This window comes from Rhinolophus sinicus, chromosome 14, assembly GCF_057876585.1.
Source record: "Rhinolophus sinicus isolate RSI-liver-muscle chromosome 14, RSI-T2T, whole genome shotgun sequence".
Classification (NCBI taxonomy): Eukaryota; Metazoa; Chordata; class Mammalia; order Chiroptera; family Rhinolophidae; genus Rhinolophus; species Rhinolophus sinicus.
Window position 1 is genome coordinate 9,943,808 of NC_142514.1, and position 25,492 is coordinate 9,969,299.

The 25,492-nt window shown below is 53.2% G+C and overlaps 1 protein-coding gene across 8 annotated transcripts in view; it reads left to right on the top strand.

The window, feature by feature from the left end:
• The window catches only part of KAZN (kazrin, periplakin interacting protein), a 1,016,124-nt gene that overhangs the window by 864,775 nt on the left and 125,857 nt on the right, over positions 1–25,492 (top strand). For all 8 annotated transcript variants that reach the window (XM_088790136.1, XM_088790131.1, XM_088790132.1 and 5 more), the window contains one exon: positions 25,184–25,375. In XM_088790136.1, the coding sequence (XP_088646262.1) occupies positions 25,184–25,375 (192 nt within the window). The remainder of the gene's footprint in view (positions 1–25,183; positions 25,376–25,492) is intronic.

Consider the following 25,492-nt stretch of genomic DNA (forward strand, 5'->3'; position numbering starts at 1 on the left):
TACGCTGGTCTGTTCTCTTAACTGCCAAGAGCTGCCAGAACCCTTTCCTGCCCAGGGACTGCGGGGTGTGTTGTGAGATGATCGTGTGCCTCTCACAAGGGCCTTCGGGGATCCTGGCCTTACCCAAGGGGTCGCCCTAATGGGGGTGTCACAGGAGAGGCGAGCAGAGCAGTGGCCAGCAGCAGCCCCACCCCCATCCTCTCTCCCAGTGTCCCAGGTGGTGGCCGTCTGCTCACCCCATGCCAGAATCTCAGAAGAGCAGAGGGCCAGATGGCCACCTTTTCCTGGGGCTCCCAAGCCCTCTCTTGGGGACAGGGCTTCTGCTGCTTCCCCAGGTGTCTGTCAGGCTGGAGGAAGTCAGCACAGCCCACAGCTGTGCTCAACACACAGCACTTTCTAGCCCATCTTCCTGGTGTGTACAGAAGGCAGGGGAGGTGCAGACCTGAGCGTCAGACCTGGCTGGGCTGCTTATGCCCTATGGGACCTTCCTCATACAGGTCACTCACCTCTGAACCTGTTCCCCTCTTCCTTGAAATGAGACCCACAGGGTCAGCCAGCCCCACTTGGCACACAGATCTCTGGCTGCTTTACTCGAGCCCATGAATCTGGAAGTGCTTTGCACACTCCGAGGCACCTCACGAATGTGGTTGGTACCATTGTTGATCTTGTCCCTTCTGGGATGCTGACGAGGGCAGGCCTGGGCCTTGGGTGACCAACTCGTCCAGGTTCGTCCACAACTTTCCTGGTTTCAGCACTGAAAGTCCCACCTCCTGGAAAAGCCCTCAGTCCCAGGCCAACCAGGACACTTGGTCACCCTCTCTGTACGCTAGTGCCACTCAGCTGTGTCAGCCACACTCTGCTGCTTTGGCCGTATAGCAAGCACTCCACGCCCACCGTCCCAGCAGCTAAGGCATCACCTGCCTGGCTCCAGACCCCCTGCTACCTTCGCTGATCACACTGACCAGGCCCTGCTCTCACTCCTGGCTCATGTGTGTCTCTGGGCATCGATGGTCGGGCTGGCCTACAACTCACATTCCAGCCGAGCACTTCTGTATTATTTGTTCACTTAGTCGCTCGCTGGGTAAATACTCATCCCACCCCGACTGGGTGCTGACCCACTGAGCCACACCAGCCCTGCCCTCCTGGCGTTTACATTCTGGAGGGCGGCTCTTTCTGTCCAGAACCCTTAACTTGCATTAGGAGGATGCCCCCCCCCCCCAAACCCTCCCCAGGTCTGACAAGGCTCCTGGTTCATCCACCTGGCAGGTGGTGCGTACCTGCCCTGGCCTGGGTTGGGTGCTAGGATCCACAATCGACAACCCCTCTCCCCTCTCCTGACGCCTGTTGTGGGGCTTGGGGTCTCCTCCCTGTCCCGTGTACCGGCCGGCTCATTCCCACCCCTTGCCTTCTCCTCCTTATCAGTATTACCTCCCCACCTTGTACTGCATCCAAGTCCCTCCCTGTCCTGGGCCCCCATCCCTTCTGCAAAGCCTTTCTTCTTCACTCCCTCCCCTCTGTGCTTAGTCCTTGCCAGGCCATGGGTGCCTGTCCTCTGGAGCCCGGTGTAGCCGAGACCAGGTCCTGAGAGAGCATTTCTTGAGTTACCCTGGGTACTCCTCGGAGGCAGGGACCATGGGGCGCTTACACATCTGTCCCCTTCGGGACCTTAAGAGAAACCCTTTCTGGCTGATCTGTTTTTGGCTTTTGCGTGACCTCACCTGGCAGGCAGGGCAGCACCTGGAGAACACCTGCAGCCCCACCAGTAATTGTTGGGGCTCTGAGGGGTCAGTAAATACACCCCTGTTCTCTGCTGGAATTTGGAACCTGCCCAAAGGTAGAGGTAGGAGGTAGGGCAGGTGGAGAGTGTGACTTTGGAGCTGCCTTGTGGGCTCTCTGCTCCCTCCCCGCTGCATTTGACTTGGTTCTCAGGCCAGACAGCCGTAGGCCTGAGTGAAAACACGTAGAAAATGTGAAAACGCGTTCACCTCACCTGCAGGCCGATCTGAAGGAGGAGCTTACGCGAGGGAGCCGCACACGAGGGAGCCGCACCAGCCTGACAGCTTCTCCACCCCACCAATTACCTGCTTACTGAGGAGCAGAGAGGGGCGCGGTTTGACGTTGATGGCGGAACCTTCCCCAGGAAGCATGACATCTGGGGTCCAGGGGAGGAAATGAGCCTCTGCTCTAACCAGGATGCTCTAAGTTCTGGACGTCTATTGCTGGTGAGGGAGAAGGAAATGGCCTAGCCACGAGTGTGTCCGCCCTGCTCGGGCCCTTAGCCGCCCACTGTGTCTTGAAGCTGATACAGTGCAGTCAGTTACCTCACTGAGCAGATCCCACCACCTCTGGCCTCCAGGTGTGATGCTGTAAGATAATCAGGTCAGTTGGTGTTACACTGGCCCTCGCCTTTTGTGTTGCCTGGTCACTGCATCTCTATATGTAATAACAAGCCTTTAGTTTGTATTTCAGTCTCGGGCATTGTTGAGTGTGGTAGAGCTCCTGAAACTGTTCTGTTCACGTATTCTGCATGATTACCATGCACTTGCCTGGACCAGGATCCTTGCTAAGTGTCAGGGATACTTGCTAAGTGTGGATAAAACACAGTCCTGCCCAAAACACAGCCCTCTCTCCCCCGCCTCGTGCTTAAAGTCAAGGATATTTTCAGAGAATTACACCCCAAAAGCTCTTTGCGTGTTTCCATTGTCATGGAAAAATTCCTAAAATGCCTTTCTGCTTCCCCACCTTGGTTAACTGGGCAGGTGGAGCCTGGACGACTCCCTCTGTGGTGCTGGACTTTCTGCAGAGCTCCTGGGTCCTAACTCTGAGCCTGAGCACCTTAGGACAGAAGGTTGTGCTTCCCCTGCAGCTTGGGTTAAAGGCAATAAGAATCTATTGCATCCACAAGTGTTTCCATGTTTGCTGCTTTGTCCTCAAACCTAAGCCCAAAATTCTAATTACCTGGACACTGTAGCTAATTACTGTGTTTCCCCAAAAATAAGACCTCGCCAGATAACCAGCTCTAATGCGTCTTTTGGAGCAAAAATTAATGTAAGACCTGGTATTATGTTATATTATAAGACCCGGTCTTATATTACAGTAAAATAAGACCAGGTCTTAAATTAATATTTGCTCCAAAAGATGCATTTGCGTTGATTGTCCGGCTAGGTCTTATTTTCAGGGAAACACGGTAAAATTTTAGTTAACTGGACACTGTAGCTAATTGCAATTCTAGTTAACTGGACACTGTAACTGGACACTGTAGCTAATCATGATTCATTAACTGGACACTGTAGCTAATTATTATAATTCTAATTAACTGGACACTACAGTTAATTACAATTCTGGCTAACTGGACACTGCAGCTAGCTGGGACCTGGTTTGAGAGGGTTTCATAGTGTGTTTGGGCAGTTGCAGGAGTGTTTGAAATGACCAGCAGGTACTCGCCCCCTCTTCACGCCGGGCTCTTGGGGAGGCACCAAAGGCCGTGCATCCTTGCGTGACTGCCTCTCCAAGGTGACTGGGCCGCTGTCTGCGGCCAACCCTGATGACCTCTGGGTCAGCGCCCCACCCTCTCACTGTCCCCAAGCCAGCCTCGCCTTCTGCTTCCTGGGCTGACTTGCTGGTCCTGTCCACTGGCAGTAAGCTTGGTTTCTGGTATCCTGCCCTGCCTCCTGGTCACTGGATACTTTTCAGAGACTTGCTAGTTGCCAGGTGGACAACGAACCAGTGTTCTGAGCAGTGGTGCACTTAGAGGGACTCTTGCTTCTCCTCCATCCCAAACATCACTTTAAATGCTCCTTATAAGGTCTAATGTCACTTGTGTGCACTCAGGTGAAAATCATGCACGGGAACCTGATGTAAGGACCCCCACTTTACAGGGTTGCCTACATTAAATAGCCCAAATATATACTGTACATTAATAACCCCATTTTACAGATGAAGTAACGTAGGCACAGGGAGGTTAAAACACTTGCCCCAGGCCATAAAGCCAGGAAGTAAAAGAGGGAGGATTCAACCTAAGTGTCCAGCTGGAATCCAGCTGGAGCCCCCAGTTGCCACCACTCTCCTATCCCCGCTGCATTCAACTCTGCCGTATCACTTGTGCTCGTCTTCGACTGTGGTTTGGCAGAGCCTGCAGTACAGAATAAGAAGGTGTCAGACATACCCCTTCTGTACAGATCCCAGTCCCAGTGGGTAGCTCTTTGTGGCTGTCCCCCTGGGCTAGGCCCTTGTGACGTGGGAGGTCTTGGAGCAGCTCTGCAGACTCCAGCCAGAGACTCAGGTGTGGAGGACTTCACAGGTGTCCCTGACAGCAGGTTGTGTCCCAGGACTCTAGGTTTCCTGCCGGCCTTGGCTTTTAACATGTTAAAGATAACAGAGGTCATAGGAGGGTTCAGGGACTCTCTCGTTCACCCTGTGGGTGGGCATCTGACTTTCAGAGAGGTCTGTGTTTAGTGCCCAATAACTCTTTATTAATGGAAAAACTAACTTCGTATTGTTTGTACTTACCACTTTTCTACCACCTACCGAGACAGTCATGTAGTTACAGGACTATTTGAGTTGCGAATGTTAGAAACACAGCTGGAACTGACTCCTGTAAAGGGACATCAGTAGCTCCCCATAACGGAAATGACCAGCGGTAGGTCTAGCTTCAGGCAGAGCTGCATCCAGGGGCTCAAATGTCATCTCCCAACTCTCCTTTCATCTTTTTGGGCTCGATCTTTTCTGGTGGCAGAAATGACCCCTAACAAGTCTAAGCAACATTTTCCTTTCTAGGATTCCAGTATAGAGAGAGTCCTTCATTCCCAGTATTTCCAGCAGAAATCCCAGGACTGACTCGCACTGATTTAACTTTAACCACGTGACAGCTCTGAGCCAATTACTTGGTCCCATAGCATGGAATGCATTGATTGGCCAGGCCCACGTCATTTGCTCTTCCCTGGAAAAGGTTGGGGTTGGGAGCCCCCAGTGACACAACACAGGCTGAAAGCGGGGTATTTCCCAAAGGAACCAAAGCTAGGAGCTGTCCCCTGAAGAGTGTGACAATGACACCTTCAGCAAGTGTGAGTTAGTACCCCTGGCTAGGTGTTGTAGGACTCAAAGGAAAGCCTCAGATGTCAACCCTGTTGGGTAATTATTTTGCAGATTTTCTTGAGCACCTACTATGGGCCAGGCCCTGTTCTAGATCCCTGTGGAGAAGCTCCGTTTTCTCTTCTAGTAATTGTTCATTCTTTCTCCCCTTTTCCTTCCTTCTCTTTATTCAAGGACCAGCGAAACAGTTGCCACCTCCCAGGCTCCTCTGCAGTCTCCTGGTCATAAGTAATCAGGACCCCTTCTTTCTTTCTCTCCCATCCCTCTCTTTATGCTTCTTTTTTCACACCTGTCCCAGACGGCTTATAGGAGGACCCCTGGATCTGTGTGTTGGCTTCCTGAGTATGGGGCCCAGGTGGGGTTGATGTGAGAACCCCCACCCCAGTGTGCCTGCTCCCTCGTGGGCTGGCATAAATGCATGCTGTGATGTGCCCAGTGCCAGCCTCCTATTGCATCCCTGATAATAGCTGAGCACACCGAGGTCAGTAGCAGCAGCTGGTGCTTTGGGCACTCCAGATGGCAGCTGGCTTCTCTCAACCTTTCCGTCAGGAGTCAGATTTGCTGGCTGCATCTGGAGCTTGGCCATCTCCTTGGAAATCACTGATGGATGCCCTAGAGATGCCCTGAATCCATACCCAGCAGGCAGATGCTGCCTTCTCCCAGCAGGGCAGGGGAGTGGACAGCCTGGGAAGGTAAGAGTTTAGCAAAAGGCCACAGTTGGCTTATCTCTGTGCCTGGAGTTGTGCAGGGCATAGGTTCTGGCTCCCCATTTTATTTGGTATCAGTCCCGTGAGCTCCCACACTGAGACAAGTACCCGGACCCAGGATTCTGGATGTGGGAACGTTGGAAAATGTGTACCAAGTACTCAGGGCCAGAGCACCAGGCTGCCTGGGTGCAAATCTTTCATACTTTCCCTCTGAGACTCAGTTTTTTCATCTGTAAATTGGGATGTTGGCCCAATAGTAGGGATTTTGTGGAGATTCAATGAGATGATCTGTGCCCAGTGCCTAGCACGGTGCTTGGCAAATAGTAGGTGCTCAGTAAACATCCCTTGTGTTAGCTTTTCACCTTTGTATTGAGGCTCACCAGAGATTCCCAGGTGGGATAAAACCGGGTTAATGATCAGTAGGAGATGAAGTCTGCGGGGCAAAGTGAGGTCTTGTCCGGGAGAAGTGTTTGGAGACAACATCTGCTAAGGCTCTGCTCTCCCACTCAGGTGGGCATCTGGCAGCAGTTTGTCAGAGACACAGGAGTTGAGGGACGCCCACCCCTGGGAGGGGGGCTCTTGGCCATGCTGCTTCATCTGCCTGAGCCTCAGGTTCCTTGTCTTGGAAAATGGGAATGACGGAACCCACCCTGCAGGGCTTGGTGTACAGTGGGTGTTTAATAAGTAGAGCTGCTGCTTTGTTAATAAGCTATCTTAAATAGATTGCATGTGATTAAAAGACATTTATTAAACACGGGATCCGCATTGGGGCGTTGGCAGTACAGGAAGTGCCTTTCCATAGGGAGGGACGTGTGTACTTAAGGGTATGTACCCCCTGGGCACTTTCCTGCCTCTTGAGGTACTGAGAGTCTTGGCCATGACTGAGCTTGGCATACGGTTAGGGTCTGGGCACTGTGCTGAGCAGGAGGTACACATGCTGGGCACAGGCTGTGCATGGACTCCAGTGTCAGAGGGAGCATGTAGCCTTGAGGAAGTCCTAGGGCTTGATCCCCTTCTCAGCCTCAGAATGCCTGGTTCTATGGCATTGGCTGAGCCTTTGCTTAGCCAGGCTGTCCCCCAGGAAGGGCCCTGCTTCCCGCTGCAGTGTTCCCAGCCAGGAGAGCTCAAATCAAAGGAGGGCTTGTTTTAAGGACACAACAGTCAACCTCAAGAAGCCCAAGGCCAGCCACGTGGGATCCGGATAGAAATGCTGGGAGCCTGGGGCTGTGCCCTCTCTTCCCATCCTGCCTTCCTCTGATTTCCCCCAAGGATTCTCCCTGCCTGCCTCCCTCTGCTTTGCTCTGTCAGTGGCCCCCTGGCCTTGCATATAACCTTGCAATCTCCTAAATGCCTAGGGGACAGAGAATCTGATTGGTCATTGCATAACCAATGGTTTGGCAGAAGCTGGATCAGGTGACCACCCTGATCCAATCAGCTGCATCTGTAAGGATGGACAGGGTACCTGGTGTATGGATGGAGCTGCTTCCTTCCAGAGACTGTGGGAAAGTAGTTAACTTAGGGCATTGGGGGCTAGGAAGACAGATCGACTCATAATGTCCAGTACAGATGTTCCTCCCGAGCTTGAGTGCCTTCAGAGATTGGAACTCACTTCCTCTCCAGGCAGCCCCTGCAAATTTTCATTGTTTTAAGTATCCACTCACCTTTATATTGGACCAAAAATTGGTCTCACTTAGTGTCCACCCTTTGGCTCATGTCCTGCCATTTGAGGATCTTACACACTAAATCTGTTTCCTTGACATGTTAACTCCTCTGACTTGAGAAGACAGCTTCGGTGGCAGATGAACCCTGTACACCTTCCGGCACCAGCTCTGTTTCTCCAGGTGTCTTTCCTCCAAGAGAACACAGCAGGAGCCTGAAGGCATCCGGAGGCCCCCAAAGACATTCAGTGACAAGTTCACGTATTTCTTTTGGAGTCTGTAAGCAGCATCTATGGCCAAATAAACGGCACTCACCTCTTGGCAGGAGGGTCCTGTGAACATTTGCATGCAGCCAAGAGATTACAAAAAGAGGAGGTGGAGAGAAAAACAATACATTTCATGCCGACCAGCTGAAAAAGGAGATTGAATTTCTCTGCCTGGAAATGTTTAACTTGAGTCAGCCACCTACCTTCCAGGGCAGGCCATCCTTGGTTTGGGGGTCTGGGTTTTTTTCCCCCCAATTCCCAAAATTGGGTTTTTGCAGGTGTGCACGCAGAGAAAATGGAAATTTGGAAGGAGATTTATAGTTTTCTCCAGCGATCGGGAGCAGGAATGATTCCCTGGGCAGCGGGGTTACCCTGGTGTAACCGTCATGATTACCGAAAGGGTCTTAACTGAAAACGCTTTGGCCCCGCCCATGGTCTTTGCTGAAGGCCATCATGCTGTCTGTCCACCTGCTGTCCCCTTGTCCTCTGGCTCCTGGTTTGGGCTGCGTTGTCTAGGGCCTCGTGGCTGAAGAATAACCAGAGCTTGCATTGTTTTTGTTGATGTTGTTTCTGGATTCCTGGCATGTCTGCAGCTATGTGCCATCTACGGCTGAAAATGGAATGACCTCCCTGGCCTGGCTGGTGATCAGCCTGCCATCCCAGAGGGACATGGCAGCAAGTCCACCGGACTTGGGCCTTTTCTTGTTACAAGTTACAGTGCGAACACCTGTTCCCACTTAGGACACTTCTGCAATTAGCTTATTTTCTGCTGCTTTGACCAACTGTGGAAGCAGTTTTTTAAGCATCTACAAACGGGGGGGGGGGGGGGGTTGTTTTGCATCACCCACCATCCAGTCCTATATGCCCCTGTCACGCCTATCTAGTCACCTTCCCCCTCCAGCAGCCACAAGTGATCTGTAGTATTCCAGGTGTGTCAGAAATCAGAGGTCCCAGCTTAAGAACTAATGTTCCAGGTTTGAAGTTTGTGGAGGGGGAGAAGAAAGAGGAAAGATCTAGAAGTTTAGCCCAGGAGAGTAGTGGCCGATTTAGGAAAATAAAATACGTAGACCAACACAAAGCCTTTGACCTGCTCCAAACTGTTCCTGTCCAGTGTCTACGCTGTCACTTCTCTTCCTTCCTTAATTCAAGCTGGACATGTTGATGCTGCAGCAGCCAAACCTAGAACCTGCTATTCTCTCGTTGGAGTCATTTTCTCCCAATTGTGTGCGGGCAGGTGGTGGGGGAGAGGCGTGAGGGGCATGGTAGAAGAGAGAGGCTTCACGGAAAAGCATGTTTGGTCTGGAAAACGCCTGAGGCCAGGAGAGTGGGGTTCTATGGGTCTTTGGCCTGATCTAAGATACCCTTTGCTCAAGGAATATCCCGGCTGAATTTGGCTCAGCAGGCACTCTTTGGGCCCAGCTCCAGGTTCAGGGCTATGCTCGGTGCTGGGGTACATAATACTGGCTCCAGCCAGGAGGTGCTCCAGAAAGATCTGGAAGGCTCCTGTCCTGTACAAGAGACTTCCTTGTCTGGGTTGGCAAGGTCATTTGTATTCCTTCAAGGAAAACAGCCTGGGGACGGTCACTATTGCTGAAAATTCTGCATCACCTCTGTCCTCCTACTTGTTTTTAAGACCGAGGTGCTGGGATATGAACCTGGTGTGAGCCGTGCATGGGATTATGAGTGCGCATGCGAGTATGGGGTGGGGTGGGGGATGGGGAGGGTGGAGAGCCATGGGGTTTTTCCAATTTACATTTTTCGAATAGTTTTCTCCTCTGCTCTCCCCGAGAGGCAGCATGCGGAGTGGAACAAGCATTTGACCTTTGCGAAATGCTAGTGGAGTGGGCCAGACAGACAGGGATGTGTTTGGTGGCTAGTTAGCAGCTTAAAGCAGGAATTCAAAGTTGCATCTCTTCCATTTTTTAGTCCACAATCTGGAGAAACTGAGGAAGGCAGGAGGCAAAATAGAGGGAGTTTGCCACGCCCGGACCTCGACGTTAGCATTGTGGGGCCACTTTCTTGGCAACCAGCCACCAGCTGCTGGGAGCCCCACTCTGGACACCTCTCAGCAAGAGTGTTCTACCTGGGGGTCCCACTCAGGAGTTTCCAGGAGAAGCCCCTGGGGATCCAGGGACAAGGCAGCCAGGCAGGGGCTGGTCTCAGAAGCACAAAGCCGTGACTCCCAGAAAGAGGAGAGGGAGGGAAAAGAACTGGCGTGTATGTGACACTTGGCATGCGCCGAACACTGTTCTTTTATGTATAGTCACTATATGTGCATAGTCATTCATTTAATCCCCCAACAACCCTATTAGATAGCTGCTGTTATTACCCCATTTTACAGATGAGGGAACTGAGGCACAGAGAGGTTAGTAAGGGGCTGGGACTCCAACCCAGACTGCCTCGCCCCTGCGATGTTTCCAGCCACTTAGACCACACTGACTCTCATTCGAGGTGTGCAGCAAGTTGTCAAAACTCGAAGTCAGGAATGCATTTCTGTATTAGGGTCACGTTTTCCTGTGGGGTGAGAAGTTCTGTCCATAGAGAGAGCCGTACCTTAGGGACTTGGACTTGCCTTCCTCATCCCATTGCTCCTTGCCCCCCCAAAAAAACATTACCCCACATTTTTCTGTGTCTTGATTATACGTTTGGTTCCTAGACTACACTACTGAAACTCCCCCAGGGAAATAAGGGTGGTTTTCTAATCGGTTTGTTCATTTTTAGTCCTGAAGTTGGTAGCCTGATGGGGGCAGGGACAGGGCTGTGGGAGCCCCCGTTGGTATCCTGCTTGGGAGTCTCAGAATCTGTGCCTGCAGGGGCCTCTGGTGATGGATGGACCACTCTGGAACTATGGGTACCCCCGGCCCTTTGAACAGACTGGGGGCCTAGGAGGACAGAAATGGGCCAAACAGCCTGGAGAGACAGAGTTGTACCCACAAGTCTGCATGGGTGTGATGGGAAGGGGCCAGGGGAGGACTCCAATGGAGGACCTGGGCCCAGACTCCCTGGGTGACGGACTGAGGGGCGATTCCTTGGGCCTTGGGGTGGACTTCCCTTAATGAGGACAATGAAACCCACCATTGTAGTCTTTCCAAAGGGTTGGGATGCTAAACATAATAGAAGTGAGAGCATTTGGAAGAAAAAAGTTAAAAGCACTATATTTAGTTTAGCGATAGCAGCCAAAGCATGGCCTTCTGCGTATGAAAATGCCATCTCGTTCCAGGCCGGGCAGAGGGCCTCCAGCCAGCCTTGCCAACTGGTGAGCGTCCCATGCTTCCTTTTGAGTTACGTTGTTTGGATTTGGGATTGGGGGGCCCTGTGGCACCTCTCAGAACAGCATCCAGGGATAAAATATTGCAGGGGATGCCAGGTGGCCCAGGTAACCATGGCCCACGACTTCCTAGGTATGGACCCTTAGGGGCTCCCTAAGTCTTTGTGCCATAGTTTCCTCATCTGTAAAGCGGGCATCATACCACCCTCGGTGGTGGATGGGAGCTGCACAGGACGTGCGCCCAGCACGGAGTGTCCCCTGTCCCTGGAATGCCAAGCACGGCCCTAGGTCTTTCAGCTGCAGGTTGTTGAAGCCCAGTCAGGATGGAGGCTAAGTAGGGTTTCCTGTGACCCAGCCCCTGTGGCCTGGACCTGCTTTTTCTCAGCCCAAGGTAATTTTTCAATTAACTTGATTGGCTGGAAACCGGGGCACCCTTAGAGTGTGGGAAAATGTCCTAGGCCGGAAGGGCCCTCCCCTCTGCCCCCGCTGGGTCGGGGCTTGGCTTCCAGAGGGAGGATCCAATTTCACATCAGGACACCAGGATGTGATCCCAGTGCCCCTCTGAAAAATCCCAGATGGCGCCTTCTGGAAGCCCTAGTGGGCTCCACACTGGCGGCCAGCCTGCCCTCCCTCCCCACCGCCGGCAGGCTCCCCGACTCGGCTCCAGGCGAGAGCTTCGAACAGTGCTCTCATTACTGACTTTATTGCTAAACAATTTAAAAAGGCGGCCCTGCCAGTTTTCATAAGTGAAACATTTAAAGTATGCAAAGCATATTTTATTTCTTCCTGGAGCAGCTGCTCGGTTGGGCTGGAGAATAATCAGGAGTGAGTTATATGGGTTGGTGAGCTGCCCTACAGGCTTGATGGCCTCCGGCACCTCCCAGCAAGTGACCAGCAGGGAGGACTTGGGTGGCTGGAGCCCAAGACACCCTCTTCCTTTCCTGCCCCCTCCATGGGGCCAGGCATCCTCTCTGATGGTATCAGAGCTGCCGCCAACGTTTGCTGAGAGCTTATGTAGTTCCAGGCCTCTTTATATCTATTATTGTTATTCATAGAGCATCACAGCCGTCCTGGGAGGTAGATACTGTCATTCTTTCCGTTCCCCAAAAGAGGAAAGAGACATGACCTGTTGGGGTCAAATAGTGACTAAAGGACAGAGCCAGAATCTGACCCAGGCAGCCGGTTCCAGAACCGCTGCTCTTAACCATCATTGTTGCCTAATACAGGTGAGGAAGCAGGGACTTGGAAGTCATGCCATAGCAGGAGTCCCCCATTCTTGGTTCGCCTTCTGAAGCCAAATTTGAGACAGTAAGTCCAGGCCTGCCATTTGTTTGGGCTGCAGCCTGGACTTGGTTTAAATTCTTTTGAAAACTCAGATCTGTTTGTGATACGGATCGGAAGATGTGAGAATTTCAGACGCGCCGCCGTCACGTGATGACAACCTTTAGGAGAGCCATCGGCTGGGCCCTCGTCGCCCACTTCCATTCTCTGCATAATAGTTTACATCTGCAGGGCCTTCGGCATGCCTGACACATTTCAGTGCATTTAACCCTTGAGATGGTATCTGAGGCGAGCTGAGCAGAAAGTTGTAGCCAAAGCATCTTTCCAGTTTGGCTTCCGGGCCATAGTAGCCAGTGGCCTGGCAGTCAAGGTTGTGGATTCTAGACACCTCTGGGCCTCAGTTTGGCTGTCTATCAAATGGGGGTAGAAATGTCTTTCTTCCCCTAGTCTTCCTGGGAAGGTAGCTCTCCCACCGGGAACTAGACTCGGGAGAACCGCTCTCTTAAGAAGTAGACAGGCAGCTTCCATCATCCTGTGCATTCTGGTGATGGGTGGAGAAGGAAACCGAGACGTGGGTGTTTGGCTGCTGACTCAGACTCAAGGGTGGGAAAATAATCGAGGGCCGGGCTCTCCCCTGCAGTGACAGAGCCTCAGTCGAGTTGGTTCCTCCCGGTTTGCGATAAGCTTTGTCCTCGCTCCAAAGACCGGCTGTGTCATGAGTTAGTGGGTGTAAACAGTGCCTGGCCTGCTCCTTTACTTGTCCTCTTCGTGTTTTGGTAATTTTTTTACCTGGACGGTGGAAAAGAAAGAGGAGGGATGAGAAGTGAGAGTCACGCATCGTAAAGGTAGAGAGGGAAACAACAGGCAAAGCCACCCGCTGGTGGCTGTCCTCCTTGATACATTCCTTTGGAAGCCAGGCCTTGGGGAGGGGAGGAGCTTGTTACAAGAGCCAAGGATGAGGGACCCGGCCGTTTTTACCAACCTTTGAAGAAAGGCCCATTTCCATCTCTGTGCTCATTTGTCAGGTTCTCTGCGCCGGCCTTTAGTTCGAGAAATAGCACAGCATGGTCATTAGGGCTGATGCCTAGTCTAGCGGTAAAGAACATGAGCTTTGCAACCAGACGGACTTCTGAGGTGGGATCCCAGCTGTGCCACCTGACCCAGCTCTGTGACCTTAAACAAGCCAATGCACCTATCCTGACCTCTGTCTCTGAGGTGCAAAATGGAGAGAGGGCTAGCAGGGCTCAGTGCCAGGCCCATCGTCAACACCTGAATGCGAGGTGGAACCTTCAGGCAAAGGGAGGTGGCCCGGTGGCTGTGGGGTAGATGCTCACAGACTTCTTTAGGTGGGAGAAGAGGACAAAGGCTGATTTGGACAGGAAAAGTCTGGAAATGGCCTTGAGGCAGAATTTGAAAGTTTGCACCTTCCAGGGTTTCAAGCCAGGGGGCTGGTCACTGCAGTCAGAGAAGCTAAAATTGAAGTACACGTGGGGGTAGGAGCTCACTGGTTTTGTGGAGGTCAATTCCAGTGTCCATTTTGCTCATCTAATTTCTGAAGGAGAGGGGTAGCTTGGAGGACTTAGCACATGGCAGGTGGCCTTTAAGTTTGTGGGGACGCTGGGTGCCTTGGAAAGTAGTACCTAACAAAAGCCATTTATCAGTTGCAAGGAATAGAAAAATGGCAACTCAAGCTGGCTTAAGATTGTATTGGCTCGTGCCCAGGGGTAGATGCTGGCTTTGGGTGTGGTGTGATCCAGGACATGGGTATTATCTGAATCTAATCTTTGTCTTGTTGGCGCTCCCCTCTGGGTGGCAAGAAGGCTGCCAGCACCACCAGGCTCCACCCTCACAGCCATCATTAAAGAGAGCCCCTCCTGGTCCATCCAGACACTGATTCTGATTGGACTGACTTGGGTCATGTAACCAACTTCTGAACCAATCACAGTGGCCAGGGCAAGTCAGTATTCTAATTGGCCAGACTGAGTCACATTTCCATCCCTGAACCACTGGCCTTGAGAGTGGGTGACTCGCCAAAAGGAAAGGATGGTGCTGTTTCAAAAAGACAGGAGGCATAGATGTCAGCTGGACAGAACTATCTGTTGCCCCATCCAGGGGGGTAAGGAGGAACTTTGAAAAGGTGGGATGAGCCAGCATCCCAGAACAGTGGCTTTGAGGGTCAGCTTGACGAGAGTGTTAAGATTCCTTAGTGCACCAAGAACGTGTCCCAGGATAGCTGCTGTTAGCCCCCCTGACACAATGAAATGGCCCCAGCTCGCTGCTTCTAAGTCCCAGTGGAAACTGTTCAGTGAGGCCTGGAGGAAGCAACTGGCCAGGCCCAGAGGAGAGGCCAGTCCTTTCTAGCAAGCAGGTGGGTGTGGGCTCCTCAAGGCTACCAAGGAGTCCTGGGCATTAGGCCTTGGCACCAAGCTGTCATTGCTGCCACTGCCCATCAGGGACTTGGCTGCCCAGGTAACAGGAGAGCGCCTGCCTCTCCCACCCCCAGCCAGATGGTGTATTTGGAGGTTCACATTCCCCCTGAGCTAGAATCACCTGCTGAGTGATTTTTACAGACCGCTGACGACCGACCGAGGAGTTCCTACTGGCTGTCAGTGCTGTGGCGGCATTAAGCCATGGGTCCAGAAGGGCTGCCAGGGGCTGTCCTTCCTGGACTTGCAGACCAGTGGACACAGGAGGACCTCGAGTGACAAACTGCTATGTCATCGGGATCAGGCCAGGCCACCTGCAGGGACCACTATATAGCGCTGATCCTGTGCTTAGTTGTGCCTGAGAATTCGGGAGCTGTGTGCTGGAGGTTGCTATTCCTTGACTTCCCCGGCACGTCTCTGTGTTTGAAGCTGTGACCGTCACCCCACCAGGGTAGGGGCCTTGTCTCCATTGCTGGTGCCTGGCACACGATCGTTGCCGAGTCGGTGCTTGGTAAGGGGTAGTGAAAGGATGCAGACCCCTGTCCGTGCAGAGACTCTGATTGTCGGGGTGTGGAGCTGGGTGGGCACAGCTCTCACGTGGGAACTGTTGGCCCCCTGAGATCCTGGAAGAGGATGAGCTTGGCAGTCAGGGGCCCAAGGTGGGTCCGGCTAAAAGGCCAGCAGCTGCACTAGAACAGCCTCTGCTGGAAAGATTAAACAGCACCGAAAGGAAAAGACAATCACTGTGAAATGTGAGAAAAAGACAAAGGCTGTATCACCTGGTCCCTGCGATGCCCAGCCCGCCTTACCTGTAATGAGAATTACCAGGCAGCTCTCCCAGGCCTGGGAGTGGCCTTGGGATCAATACGGTGAGGAGTGGCTGGGTGTTATTTGAGAATCGCCTCGTATTTGGTGAGTGCTAGTATAGCTTCCTGTCACCCCCAAGGCTTTAAGTGTCAGGGTCAGATAACAAAGGCCCAGGGAACGTGGAAATCTCCAGCAAACTGTAGTGCCAGTTCTTACGGGCCTGTTCCTGGCCTAGTGGGTCTGTTTCCACGTAGAGTGGGGAGATGGGAGATAGCATGATGAACGGAAACAAAGATGGTCCAAGAGAGCTGTTTCTAGCCCCTCACGCAAGGACCAGGCAGGAGGGGGGCAGCTGAGGCGGCCACTGAGCTGCAGGAAGTGATGCCAGGGCTTGCCTCACCCTGCCCCGGGGGCCCAGGGTGGCCAGTGGAGGCCTGCCCCTGAGGCTGCTCTCCCCAGGCTAAGGTTCCCAGATTTCTCTCTCCACAGGCAAACAATTATATTCAAGACCAACCTGGCTGAATTCCCTGTGGCAGCTCCAGTCATTTACAGAGCTTTGAGGACCCTTCCGGGCTGGGGCTGGAGCTGGGGCTTGAATGGAGGGCTGCATTGCTGCTGCTGCTTCTGCTGCCCTGGGCTATCCAGATCCAGCACCCTCAAGACCCACTCTTGGGTCAGCTTAGCCAAGAGGCCAAGTTTCTGTGACCTCTGGCCTTCAAGGCTAGGGAAAGAGGATGCAAATGATGGTAACTGTCCAGGCGGGTCTGAGAGCTCCCTAAGAGGCAACACGAGGTTTTGCCTGCACTCCGGCTGCTGTACCCACAGGAGAAGGGGTATAATATCACTCAGTGGTTACAGGTAAAGGCTCTGCAGCCACCCCACCTGGGTTTAACCACATGTTCTCTCCGTGTCTCAGTCTCCCCTGTAAAGTGGGCGCGCCCTCTCGGTTATTGTAAGGATGGAGAATTAACGCACGTGAAGACTTAGAACTATTCTGACGTGCACAGTTGACTCAAAAAGTGTTACTGTTATCCCAGGATGATGATGAACAAATTGATCATGAACAAATTCAAGAACCGAGGTGTGTAGCTGAGACAAGCCTCCGTCTCGCCATGTGCGACCCCCGCAGAAATGCAGGAGGATAGAGGAGGTGCCCTTACACCATCGGTGAAGACCTGTACCCCCTCTGCCCTGGGCTTATCAAGCAACCCCCTCCCTGACTCTGCCTTTTCAGGATTTCCTTCACCACTGGTCCTGGCTCCTTTGGACGCATTAATCCGTTCGGTCCTGTTACTGCTTAGACTTGGGGACTGGGAGCCCATGTCTGTCACAGTGACTTTGCTCATATGAATCAGTGTACCTCAGCCTTAATGTTTATGACCTCCAAGAGCAGTCGTATCCTTAATTTTTAGAACAAGCGCCACCCCAGAGTACTGAGACTGCCACCTAGACCGGATTTGGCCTAAACCCAGTAACAATAAGTATAGTGGTCCTGGAAAAACACACCGTTCCCCAGTATTCCCCAATTAAAATAAAAAGAGTAGTGATCCTGGTGGCCACCGGCCTTTTGAGTGTCCACGACCTACCAGGTGCTACTGGACCAGCCCCTGGCTTCAGAGCCCCACAGACCTGGGCTTGGTCCCACACCCCGCAATGTTACCAAGCCTAAGACGGGGTCACCCCAGGCCTGCAGGGGTGCTGTGAGGACTCACAGAGGTAAAGCTTATAATCCAGCATGTGGCTCCAGCAGTTCAGTACTCAAAAAATGGTAGTGCCATCTGCCATCATCGCTGTGAGAAAGAGTCTTTGAACCAGAAGGGAACCATGAGATGTGATGTTGAACGGAGCGTCATGTCATCTGAGAGTGAGTCACCTCCATTCAGCCGGGGCCAGTGTAGGACCCGTCTCCCCTATTCGCTTTCTCTCCCACAGGGTGTGTGTCGCTCACGTGGATGCCCTGGTGTTTCCTGGGCACGTGGGCCCTATGTTAGGAACGGAGGCCGTCCACAGAGCCTTCCAGATGGGCGGGGGGTGGACCCGGCTCCCCTTCCACCGGGGCCCACTGGAGGCCTGGGGCCAGCGGGCTCTGAACCTGGATTTGGGGAGGGAAGAGCTATAAAAATGAGTTTTTAATGGAAAATCTGTAATTTGTCGCCACTGTTGTTTAGATTTTTTTTTCCCCCCCGGGAGTATAACTTAGGTACAATGACATACAAGGGTCTTAAGTATGCAGTTTGAGTTCGGTGAGTTTTGACAGATGTGTGCTTGGCTGTTTATCAAGGTGTCCATTCACGACAGACTCTCTCGTCCTGGACTCCCTGCCCTCACGCAGCCTGGCCTCCACTCAGCGTCCCCAGTGTTCTTCCATCTTCCCTCGCTCTCCAGACTGAGTGACTCAGCCTCCTCTGCCGTGTAATCCACCCCCAGAGGTGGGAGGCCCAGGGTCGCCAAGGTCAGGGTTCTGTGGTTATTGAGGCCAGGGCCTTCCCTCGGAACATCCGGGAGCCTTGCCCTTTTCCGTAATAATGGTCATGACAGTGTGACCCCCATCTAGAACCTTCTGCAGTGTTTCCACTTGGATGATAGCTTTTTTTAAATGTTTACCACATGCCTGGGAGACTGGTCTTGGCTCCATTTTCAGATAAGCTCAGAGGTCACTTGTTCAAAGGTCAAACCACTGGGAAGTCTGGGAGCCAGGACTGAGCCCAAACTGGCTGACCCCAGGCCTGTCTGTCCTGCCTCTGCCTTGGCACCATCCTGGCATGCCTGCCAAGAGCCCGGCACTGGGCTAGGCCCTGGGTGTCTGGTGTGAGCAGAACAGCCCCTGCCCGCGTGGAACAGACAGGCTGGCTCCATGGCCATGTCTCCCAGGAGCTGCCTGGACACTGGACACTGGCCGCTGGTGGAGGGACTAAAGCACCAGCAGGGAGAGGCTGGCTCTCTGTGACCCAACTCCACCAAGGGAAACAAGGGCAAATGCATACCCTACTGGGGGGCATGCGTGCCTCCACAGTCATCCCCCAAAGAGCCTGCTGAGACCCTGGGCTCCCTCTGTGTCACTCCCCTCCTGCAAGTCATACAGCGTCGGAGTTAAGACCGAGGGTGCGGGAGGAAGACCACCTGGCCACTTCAAACCCTGGCTCTGCTCTTTGCTCTGTGTGACCTTGGTCAAATCACCTAAATCCTGTGCCTCAACTTCCCCCTCTGTAAAATGGGGTGATGGTACTAGGACCTATTTCACGAGGTTATTGTGAGGATTAAACTATGTTAAGGCCTGTAAAATACTTATAACAGAGGCCGGAGCACGTAGTATTTGCTCAAGAAGTGTTAGGAAAGAGGCAGTTATTGTGATACACAGTAAATGTAAGATGATGCTGATGATGATGATTGAGACCTTGGCTTGGGAAGGCCGGGCTTACGAACCTACAACTCACCAGGAGACCTTAGAGGTCTATCTGTGGGTCCCCCGTTGCCTTGTTCAGGCCATTCTCAGGTGGTGCCCTACAGTCAGAAAAAGTAACTTTCTTCCCTCTCTCCTTCATCGCCTGACCCTGTGAGCTCACAAAACTTCAGCCTGGAAAAGGCTAGTCCCAAACCGGGGCCCCTTCTGAGGGCCGGGAGCAGTCAGCTCCCTTCTGTGAGATGTCAGTTCCTCCGCAGTCCCCACTGCCTCCTGCTCCTGCCCCCTGGATTCCGCAAGACAGACCTGGGCAGGTTGCTGGCCCTTCGCAGCCGTCTCAACTCAGACTCAGCCTGTAGTGTAGGCTGCAGTGATGTGTTTTGCTGAACTGGTAAATCAACAGGGAAATCAAAGGCTCTCCTGTGCCAGGCAGCCCTGCCCAGCTGGTGCTGTGCCAGGTCTTGATTGCTGAGCCGCACTGCCCAGGCCCCAGGCTCTGTTCTCCCTCCTAGACGCGCTTTTTGCCCTGTGCATATTGCCTCCTTATTATAAAGTGGCTGCAGCAGCGCCAGCCTGAGTCTACTTTCCAGCCAAGAAGGCAGGGAAGGGACAAAGCCCTTTTTCCTTAAAAGGCAGCCCTCCTTGGGGACTTCGTCCTACACCTCACTGGCTAGAACTGGGGTCACCGACAACCCTAGTTGCAAGGGAGGCTGACAAATGGCTTTTTTTTTTTTTTTTCAGTTTCAGGTGTACAAAAAATACATACAAATGGCATTTTTAAGCAGTAGGTACTCATTGTTCTCACTGACAAAAGAGAGGTGCTAGTGAAGGGCAGGGTCTGCCCCAGCTCCTTCTGCCACCTCTGAATAGCCATGCCACACCCCCTTGCCCTAGGGAAGAGGCCCCTGGGGGCTTCCACTGCATGGCCTGTCTGCATGTAAGGCCATCCCCAGGGCAGCACCAGTGGTAACTGGTGGCTTTCCCTGGGGCAGGAGAGCTGCTGTCTCCCTAGCAACACTTACTTTTGGCTTCCGTGGCCTAGGGAGCTCTGCTGAGTCTGTGGCTCTTTTGACACCACTCCCCGCCCCGCCCACCCCAGGTGCAAGGGCACTGGTTACCTAACATCATAGATCTTTCCTTTTTCTGTCCTTGGGCAAAGGCCAGGATGGTTTCTCCAGAAATGGTGGCTTCTTCCTCAGCAGCTCTCCTGCTTTGGGCAAAAGGCTCCCTCCATCTCTGTGGAGCAGCGTGTGCTTCACCAGCAGCTTAACAAGCACCACTTTCTTCCTTTTCCATCTTGTAGCCTCTAAACCAGCACTGACCAGAACCCCCGCCAGTGATGGGTGTGGTCTTTATGTGCACTTGAAATGCAGCGAGTGCAACAGAGGGACTGAGTTGTTCATTTTAATTCATTTACACTTAAATAGCCACGTGTGACCAGTGGCTGCCTTGCTGAGCCGTGCAGTTGTGGACTTAGGCAAAGACCCTGTTCCCGCCAAGGGGGTCTGCATCACTGTTAGCTTCACCTAGATTCAGAAAGAGTGGGTCCTTCTAAGGGCACTGATCATATGAAGGCCCAGAGAGGGACAGTGACTTGCCCAAGGTCTCACGGTGAGGTAGCAACCCCACAGAGTGCAGCAGAAATTCACGTCTTCCAACTCCAGCTTCTTCATTGTTTCTGAGGAAGGTGGTTGTTCTCCTGTTGTGCAGAGGGGATGGGGGGCCTGGGGTGTGGGTAAGACGGGGCGCCCTCGGTGCTCACTGTGCTGAACACAGTTAAGTGTATTACATATGAGTCTCATTTATTCCCATCACCCCCATTTTACAGGTGAGGCAACCGAGGCCAGGGAGGGGAAGTGCCTGTGTAAGGTGCTGGAACCCACACACAGGCTGCAGTCTTGCGAGGCTCTCTGTGCGTGCGGTCCCAAAGTTGTCATGCATCTGTGTCCCTAGAAGGGTCCAGGGTGTTGAGATCTGGGTTTACACATCCAGCCAGGACAGGTGTAGTCAGTAAGCTTGTACAAGCCTCTCTCTTTCCATGGAGCTGTTTTTCCAGCCTGGTCTCCTAAGACTTGGCTCCTGCCGGTGCCGCACCTGGTGCCCCACCCTCCTGCTTATTCAGGGCCTGATTTGCGGGGCGGGGCTTCAGTGTCAGGTACACCTGTTAGAAAGATGAGTGCGGGAAAAATCCTCCTTTGCCCAGGAGAAGGGCACCGGGACCCCTCTTGCTCTCCGCTCTGACCTCAGAGCAGGGGTGCAGAGAAGACTGTGCGTGATCACCTTCCCGGGGCGCTCTGGCAGAGCCCTTCCTAATGATTGCCCCAGGGCACTGTGCCAGAATCCCTGTGGGATGGGAGTAGGGTTACTGGCTAAGACACAGCACGCCCCATTAAATTTGAATTTCAGATAAACAACGAATAAATTTTTAGTATATGTCCCATGTGATATTTAGGACAGACTGAGAAAATGATTCGTTGTTTATCTGAAATTCAAATTTAATCATGCATCTGAGGTTTTTTGTTTGTCTTGCTTTGCTTTGCTGTGTTTGCTCAGTCTGGCAAGCCCGAACGGGTGGCACTATCCCCGTGCAGCGTACATGACCACTGAGACCCGGAGAAATGACAGGGCTTGCGCCAGGTCAATAGCAGGCCCTGACCAAGACTGGAGTCCACACCAGTTTCTCGGTGTACTCTGATGTCTGTATAAACATAGTTAATAACCTCAGTGGCTTCCTTAGGGCAGTTTGGGGAAAAAAAAAAATCCAAACGAACTGAAACAAACCTGTCTTCCTTCTGCCTGCCGGATATGTTAGCAGCCACTTACATCGTACTGTGAGATAGACTTTTGGTGACAGTGAGTGGGAACAGGCCCTGGCAGGATGGGCGATTGGGGAGAAGTGATGAAGGAGAGAGTGTCTTAGTCCATTTGGGCTGCTATAACTAAAACACCATAGCCTGGGCGGCTTATAAACAACAGAAATTTGTTGCTTGAAGTTCTGGAGGCTGGAAAGTCCAAGATCAAGATGCTGGCAGATTCGATGTCTGGTGAGGGCCCTCTTCCTGGTTTGTAGATGCCTGTCTTTTTGCTGTGTCCTCACATGGTGGAAGGGGCAAGGGATCTCCTGGGGTCTCTTATAAAGGGCACTAATTCCATTCCTGAGAGCTCCAACCTCATGACCTAATCACCTCCCAGAGGCCTCAATTCCAGATACACATTGGGGATTAGGTTTCAACATACGAATTTTGAGGAGACACGAACATTCAGTCTGTGTCAGGGAGCAAGAGTGAAAATCCCAGAGTCTTGAGTACTGTTGGAAGTGGTAAGCCAGGGCTGGGACAAAGGGGTGGTCAGGGTTAAGACCTTTTGTAATCTGACCCCGGTTTCCCCTCCAGGCTTCCTCCTGCTCTTCCTTATCTCCTACCCATTCTTTGGTCACTCAGGCACCTCTGGCTCCAGGCTCCTTACCTTTGCTGTGCTGTTCCCTCTGCTTGTCGCTCTCCTGCCCCGCCCCATCTTCCAAGGCCCATCTCTAACCTCCTTGTGCCCCAAGCAGATGCAGCTCCTTATTTTTTCATACTTGCTTGCGTGTGCTGCTTCTCCTCACTCACTGGAGGCTTCTTGAGGTGCAGGGTGTTCCCTGCTCATTTCGGGACCTGCTGTATAGGCAACCCACAAATGTTTGCCTGGAATGAGAGCAGGGAGGGGCCGCAGAGGCAAACCTCCTACTTTGCAGTTTTCCCCAGACATTTGAGTCAGTCAGTGTCAGAGCAGCCAGGCACTGCCTGCGGATGGCCTGCCTCCAGGGTGCGGGTTTGGATCCACCCACGATCACAGTGGGCTGACAGTGCTAGCCTGAGGACAGGACCTGTGTGTGACATTCACCCGCGAGTCCCCAGTACCTGGAGCCGGTGTCGGGCATGTGGCAGGTGCCTATAAACTCTTCTTGGGTGGATGGATGTGTGGAGGGAGTCATTCACCTGTCCTGTGACGTCACACATTCTTGGGGGCACCTGAGACCCTGCAGGGAACGAGATGGAGGGGTAGGACCAGGCCTGCTCTCAGGGAACTGTGTCCACAGGGCATGGAGGCCATAAACACATGGGCCTCCCACAATAATAAGGGGGTTTGTGCAGGTTGTCCAAAGTGCTGCCGAAATCAGACAGCAGGCAGGGGCCACTTTAGGTCTCTTGAGGTGACAATGGGGTTGAGACCGACTGACAGGAAGACCCCGTGGAAAAGGGAAGGAAACCCTTCTGGGGTCCTGAAGAAGGATGACTGTGGCACCTAGAAGAGCTGCAAGACCCTGGTGGCCTGAGGGAGGTGTCAGGGCTGCCCAGGCAGAAACAGCCAATGGGATGGGCGGCGAGGGAGGGTTTTCAGCGCAGGGCCAAGGGTGAAGCGCTCTGCATTTGAAGGGGTCCTCAGGCTTCTGTGGGGAGATTGGACGTGGGTTAAGGAGGAGCTAGGAAGGCAGGGAGGCCTCGCACCCAGACCCACGCAGCCTCAGAGGAGGCAGTAAGAGAACCGGGGAACGAGGGCCAGAGGCCAAACCACCTTTTCCCAGGGCCTCTGTTGGTGGGGGACATCCTGTCGTCAAGGCCTCAGCCTGCCCCCACCTGCCCCCAGACCTGGCTTGGCCTCCCGGCCCAGGATCCCCGAGGTATGCAGAGGTGCCTAGGGAAATGGCAGCTGCTGCCTTATCGATGTTGAGCATATCCTGTGGACCAAGCCCCATGTGAGGACGGCTTAATCCTGTGTCTCCTTGGAGCCACACAACCCAGTCAGGGTTAGACCCATTTTATAGATGGGGTGTCTGAGGCACACAGGAGAAGGGACTTACGACCACATGCCTCGTCCGTTCGGGAGCCAGATGGGAGATCCGGTACCTTGAAAGCTGTGTCCCAGCCAAGCCCGTCTGTGACCCTCACCCGTGAGCACTGCACGCTCGCCTCCCATGACAGTGTGAGATGGGATGGTGAGAGATGGCCCTCGGAGGAGGTGGGCTGGCCTGTGTTATCATGAGGAGGCGGCCACAGGAAGCAGGGGTAAAGGGTGTTTCAGGTGGGGGACACTGCACGGACCAAGGTCCTGAAGCTGGAAAGAGCTTGGCATGTTGTAGAGAGAGGGACCCGTGTGGCGGGAGAGTGGGTGAGAGGGACAGAGTGGTGGGTGACTTTGGTGATATAGCAGAGGCCAGACCCTCCGGGGCTGCTGCAGTGAATATTTCAGACTCTCCTTTAATCCAGGGAGTGAGCATCCTGGGCACGAGTTTGTGCTCCCTTAGGGGTTCCTATTGCAAAGGTGTGTACAGCCTACTGAGGCCGCTTTACCCGCTGCTTCTAGCACCCTCTGCAGCTTGGCGTCTGTTGTTCCCCGGGTAAGCCGACCTGGGTGTGGGTGTGTCAATCACCCTGCAAGACTGAGCTGGCTTATAGACTCCTGTGGGACAAAGGTGCACCTTCTGAGGACCTTCCCAAAGCTCCCCGGGGCCTGAAGGATGCTGCATTCTCTGTGGCCTCATCCCTGGCCACTCGTGTGTGTAGGGTTGGGTTTAAGTACCGCAGAAACTTCTGCCCATGGTGTCGCCATTTTTACTGCTCGTTAGGACCCGTTTTCCTGCTCGTTAGGACCCGTTTTCCTGCACACAGGTGTGAATGCTGGTGTCCTATCTCTGGGCTCCTGAAGATTATGTGTTTCATGAGACGTGCTAAATGTGTCTTCCTAGGGCTGTTTCCTGAATGTCAGACTGGGATCTCAGGCCCTGGTACCTACTACCTCGATGACCTTGTGGAGCTACTTAATCTCTCCAGGACTCAACTTCCCAATCTGTGAAATGGGGGTTAGGAATGTACCTGCCTCAAGAGGCTTGGTAGGGTCAATGAGATAATGCGTAAAGCTTACCTGGGCTTGCTGCTGGCTCCCACCAGCTCTTTGTTCTCTCTCCTGCCCTTCCCTTTGGAGGGAAGAAGACTGTCAGTCATTGGAGTGGTCGCTCTCGGTGCCATGACTGCAGCCAGTGGAACCCTAGAGAATATGGTTGGGTGTGGGGGTCCCACCAGGCACACTCTGCAGGCTGGGCATGGGCCCAGGACCAGATCTGGGGCTCTTTGGAATAAGGTAGTGGCTTTGGGGTTTTTTTGCTTTTTTTCACACATGTAGCAAAGGCCCTGAAGGCAGAGCAAACAGGAAAAGCCAAAGCACCTTCGAACTGTCCCCAGAAAAAGTGAGCGAGCGTGAGCCAGCGTCCCCTTCCTCTAACCCTGTGCCCCTCTCCCCTAGTGCTCCTGCGGGAAGAAGTATCTCGGCTCCAGGAGGAAGTCCATCTTCTCCGGCAGATGAAAGAGATGTTGACGAAGGACCTGGAGGAGTCACAGGGCGGCAAGTCCTCCGAGGTCCTCTCTGCCACCGAGCTCAGGGTGCAGCTGGCCCAGAAGGAACAGGAGCTAGCCAGAGCCAAAGAAGCCTTGCAGGGTGAGTGACAAATCTCCGGCGGTTCCCTCCCTTCTCTCGCCTGGGGCTCGGGCTCAGGCCACAGGGCCGTGAGGGGACAGGGTCTGGCCTCTGCAAGGGGAGTGATGTGGACACGGG